Genomic DNA, 4,996 nt, shown 5'->3' on the forward strand with positions numbered 1-4,996 from the left:
AAAAAAGAAAAGAAATGCCTTGACTGGTAGAAAATACACTCTGAAGTATTAGTAATTAGGCAAGAAAGGTGATGACATCTACAACTCACTCTCAAATGGTACAAGGGGAAAGACGTATTTTATATTTATATATACTTAGGGAGAAATTTAAGTACAGAGAGAGAGGGGTGGAGGGAGAGGGGGAGAGAGTGCTCGTGTAGGACTTCACTGTATCATTCTTGCAAGCTTTCCTGTAGGTTTGAAATTTTTGCAAAATAAAAAGTAGCTTTCAAAAGTTTGTAAGGCCAGGCACGATGGCGCGTGCCTGTAATACCAGCACTTTGGAAGACCGAGGTGGGAGGACTGCTTGGGGCTAAGAGTTCAAGACTAGCCTGGGCAATATAGAGAGACCCCTGTCTCTACAAATAATTTTGTAAAATCAGCCAGGCTTGGTGGCATGTGCCTGTGGTCCTAGCTACTCAGGAGGCTGAGGTGGGAGGCTGGCTCACCAGCTTGAGTCCAGGAGGTTGAGGCTGTAGTGATCTATGATCATGCCACTGCACTCCAGCCTGGGTGACAGAGTCAGACCCTACTGAAAGCCATTGCCCAAGAGAAACAGTGACATGGTGACAAAGGCAGAACAGTCCTTGAAGCCCTGTTTATACCAGGGAAACCAGGAGCTGCCTCAGAGTCTCTGTGACTACATGCTGTGCATACACTGCATACACAGGCTCCTGTGGGTGTGAGCCAGTGTGCCTGGGTGTGCAGGTGTGCACGCTGGCATGCAGGTGGACACACACCTGGCACCCAGCCAGCCCGGCTCCCATCATGTCACATGCCACCAGCAGGAGACCAGGGCTGGGGTGGGACAGGGTCAGAAGTGGGCACTCAGGGCCTCACCCCTGGGCCCCGGTTCCTACCTGTGCAGCCGAAGGCCACGGTGCCCACAGCGGCCAGGTTGATGGCGTAGGCCTGGTCCCGAGAGAAGAGCTGCAGCCACACATCGCAGATGCTGATAAAAAGGAGAGGGCCCAAGGCTAAGAGGTAGCCTGTTGGGGGAGAGGCCAGTGAGGGGAGCGGTGGAGCCAACTGGGTGGGGGTCCCCCTCCTCCTCGCCCCTCCTGCATAGTCAGTCGGAGGTTTTCTCTGCCCTTCTTCAAGGAGGGCCAGGGATGCTTTACAAGTCTAACAGGGGCACCCGGAGGGCTTCCTGGAGGAGGCGCCATTTGAGCCAGGCCTTGAAGCTGGATGACACCATGCGGAGGAATGGGAAAGGAAGAACACACTGGGTATGGGGAAGAGCTTGGGCGGGGCCCAGAGACATGTGGTGGGGTACAGAGGCCCCACCACGGCCAGACCCCAGGGCAGCCCTAGGAAGTGTGCCCATTTTACAGATGAGGCGAGTGAGGCTCAGGGAAACTGGGCGAGTGGATGACCGGCCAGGCACATGGGAGCCACAACAGGTAGGCATCCCGTGGTGGGGCCCGGCGCACCTGCGGTGATCCTGGTGTGCAGGGTCAGTCTCTCCACCAGGACGTTGTTCAGGAGCACGGCTGCCAGCGCCACCAAGATGTAGGTGAGGCTCATGTCAAACACGATGGAGGTCCCTGTGGAGGGCCAGACACAGCAGGTGCTGAGGGAGGCCCCACCCACTGCACTGACCCCTGCCAGATGCAACCTCCCAGAAGGGTCTCGCTGCCCAGAGGGGTGAGTGGCTGCCCTGAGGTCACTCAGCAGCTCACAGTGGAGCCGAGATCCGAATAAAATGGGTCCCTGGGTAGGACCCTCCCACCCGGGGGTTTCTGGGAAGCCCCAGGCCATGATGGAGTATGCTGAGTGGCCGGGCGTGACCGTGGAAGGACCCACCTGGGTACTTGTGATGCAGGTAGTCCACGTCCGTGATGAAGCTGTTGTACGGCAGCAGGAAGCCCACGCCAGCCAGCAGCATTGCAAAGTAGATGGCGTGGTAGCGGTCATCAGGCACCGGCTCCTCCAGTGCTAAAGCCAGAGACACCAGGTGAGACGGGGCACCCTCCATGCATGGCTGCGGCCTCCGCACAGGACGATGGCCATCACCTCGGCCTCCATCACCAAGGCCACTGTCCATCGCTGTGACCCCTGCTCCCCTCTGCTCCAGATACCTCTGTCATCTGACCATTATCAAAAGCCACCAAATACTGTGGCTACAGCTACCACACCCACGCCATCACAGCCACTGAAGCCACCAGCTTGATGGACAGGAAACCAGCTCACGCCTGTAATTCTAGCACTTTGGGAGGCCGAGGCGGGCAGATCTCCTGAACTCAGGAGTTCGAGACCAGCCTGGCCAACATGGTGAAACCCCATCTCTACTAAAATAGAAAAAATTAGCTGGGCATGGTGGTGCAAGCCTATAGTCCCAGCTACTCAGGAGCCTGAGGCAGGAGAATAGTTTGAGCCCAGGAGGTGGAGGTTGCAGTGAGCCAAGGCTGCGCCACTGCACTCCAGCCTGGGCAACAGCACGAGACTCTGTTTTCAAAAAACAAAACAAAACAAAAATTATAGGATATGGAAGGGGAAGAGTGAGCACCCTCTGCCTGTCCTGCTGGGGAAGGGGTCAGCACGTTCAGGGTTGTACAGGGTTCTTGCATCATGCTCAGTGGCAGTATGACCTTGTCACCGCCTTTGTTTGGAGAGAAGACATGGTTTAGGGAGATGTCTATGGGAGCCACATTGGCGAGGGGGGGACCGTGATGGTCTGTTTATGGTCACCTTGACAGGCTGAAGGACAGTCCCCAGGTTCAAACACTAGCCCTGCTGCTGCTGTGACGGCGTTTTGCAATTCAAGTTCCTTCTCCATCAACTTTCAGTTCATCAAAAGGAAAATGACCCTGGGTGGGTCTGACCTAATCAGGTGAGGCCTTGAGGTCTTCCTGGAGCTCAGAGACTCCAAGAAGCTCTTGTCCGTGGATTCCAGACTGTCCATGACCTTCCTGACTGCCTGCCTGCCTGGCTTAACTAGCTCCCACTTTAGTTAGCCAATTTTTCTTTTTTGTTCAGAGTCTCACCGTCGCTCAGGCTGGAGTGCAGTGGCACGATCTTGGCTCACTACAACCACTGCCTCCTGGGCTCAAGTGATTCTCCTGCCTCAGCCTCTGAAGTAGCTGGGATTACAGGTGTGTGCCACCACACCTGGCTAATTTTTGTAGGTTTTTGTAGAGATGAGGTTTTTGCCAGGTTGTTCAGGCTGGTCTCAAACTCCTGGGCTCAAGCGATCCTCTGGCCTCAGCTTCCCAAAGTGCTGGTATTATAGGCGTGAGCCACCGTGCCCAGCCTTAACCCAGGTTTCTGAGCCTAAAGTACTAGCATAAACAACAGCTCCCTGCAAAAGAACTATAGCTTACAGGGTGCCTCCTGAGTGCCAGGGACAGGCCCAAGCAAGATTCTGTTGATTCTGGTGCAGCCACATTGACACAATACCATCCCCCTTTTCCAGAGGAAGAGACCGAGGGCCAGAGAAGAACAGTGACTTGACCGGAGCTCCTGGTGGGTGAAGGATAGGAGGCAGTCTTGAACCTGAGCCTGTCAGACTCCAAGCCTGTGGGCTGTCCACTCTGCAAGTCTGATCTCAAAGTCAGTTGGCCCAATTCCTCAATGTAGTGAAACTGAGGTTCAGAGAGGTTCAGGCCCTTGCCTAAGATCACACAGCTGGGCTGAAAACCAGAGCTTTGAACCTCACATCCAGTCCTTCTCAGGCACTTTCCTGGCTCCTTTGCAGTGAGGTATAGCTTGCTTTGGCCAACGAGTGCGACCAAAGTGACATGTGTCACTCCAGATAGAAGTTTTATGGATCAGCGCATGAGCCATGGATCCCTTCACCCATCCAGTGAGCACGAAAGCCCATGTTAAGACAGAGCCTCCTGGCTGGGCGCGGTGGCTCAAGCCTGTAATCCCAGCACTTTGGGAGGCCGAGACGGGCGGATCACGAGGTCAGGAGATCGAGACCATCCTGGCTAACCTGGTGAAACCCCGTCTCTACTAAAAAATACAAAAATAACACTAGCCGGGCGAAGTGGCGGGCGCCTGTAGTCCCAGCTACTGGGGAGGCTGAGGCAGGAGAATGGCGTAAACCCGGGAGGCGGAGCTTACAGTGAGCTGAGATCCGGCCACTGCACTCCAGCCTGGGCAACAGAGCGAGACTGTCTCAAAAAAAAAAAAAGAGCCTCCTCTGCTGGGGGCTGTTGGCAGGGCCCTAAGCACAGACATGCAGCATCAGGGCGGAGACATTGAGACGGTGGGCGTGTTTGTTATACAGCAGATCTAATCCACACTGACAGGCACTGCCTCCAGTCCATGACCACCCATGGCTCCCCAATACCCCAAGGCTTCACTGGGGGTCACACAGTTCAGTCTGCTTCGGGGCAGGACACGCGCCTTGCCCGCACCCCTACTTACTGGAGTCCGTGAAAGCCGGGATGCCCCTGGCCCTAAGGCCCTGGTCCTGAGCCGCCTCTGCCGCCTCCTCCAGCTGGTGACTGTCGAAGGTGAAGCTCATCACTATGCCCGGGTCTGGTGTGCCTGCCACGCTGGGCTCCTCAAGGCGCTGGCTCCCAACAGAACCCATGGCAGCCTGTGCTTTGGAGAAAGCAGAGAGAGCAGGGGAGGGAAGAAGAGTGAGATGATACCCCAGCCCCGAAGCCATGAGGCCGGGACTGTATCCCCTGGGGGACTGTCCTTTCTATCCATCCAGAGGACGTTAATTTTAAGCAGATAAGCAATGTCACCTGGTGTCTTCTTTTTTTCCTAGACAGGGTCTCACTCTGTCACCCAGGTTGGAGTATGGTGGCGCAACCATCACTCATTTCAGCCTCCACCTCCTGGGCTCAAGGTATCCTCCTGATTCAGCCTCCCAAGTAGCTGGGACCACAGGTTCGAACCACCATGCCTGGCTAATTTTTTTAAAAATTTATTTTAGGCCAGGTGCGGTGGCTCAAGCCTGTAATCCCAGCACTTTGGGAGGCCGAGACGGGCGGATCAC

General features: G+C 55.4%; 1 protein-coding gene across 1 annotated transcript in view; it reads right to left on the reverse strand.

Moving 5' to 3' along the window:
- The window catches only part of SLC29A4 (solute carrier family 29 (equilibrative nucleoside transporter), member 4), a 42,868-nt gene that overhangs the window by 19,668 nt on the left and 18,204 nt on the right, over nucleotides 1-4,996 (reverse strand). The window contains exons 2-5 of the mRNA XM_011996253.1: nucleotides 4,414-4,593; nucleotides 1,846-1,977; nucleotides 1,473-1,586; nucleotides 900-1,028 (exon numbers count right to left, since the gene is read on the reverse strand). Coding sequence (XP_011851643.1) covers nucleotides 900-1,028; nucleotides 1,473-1,586; nucleotides 1,846-1,977; nucleotides 4,414-4,582 — 544 coding nt within the window. The 5' untranslated portion in view covers nucleotides 4,583-4,593. The remainder of the gene's footprint in view (nucleotides 1-899; nucleotides 1,029-1,472; nucleotides 1,587-1,845; nucleotides 1,978-4,413; nucleotides 4,594-4,996) is intronic.

This window comes from Mandrillus leucophaeus, unplaced genomic scaffold (assembly GCF_000951045.1).
Source record: "Mandrillus leucophaeus isolate KB7577 unplaced genomic scaffold, Mleu.le_1.0 Scaffold506, whole genome shotgun sequence".
Classification (NCBI taxonomy): domain Eukaryota; kingdom Metazoa; phylum Chordata; class Mammalia; order Primates; family Cercopithecidae; genus Mandrillus; species Mandrillus leucophaeus.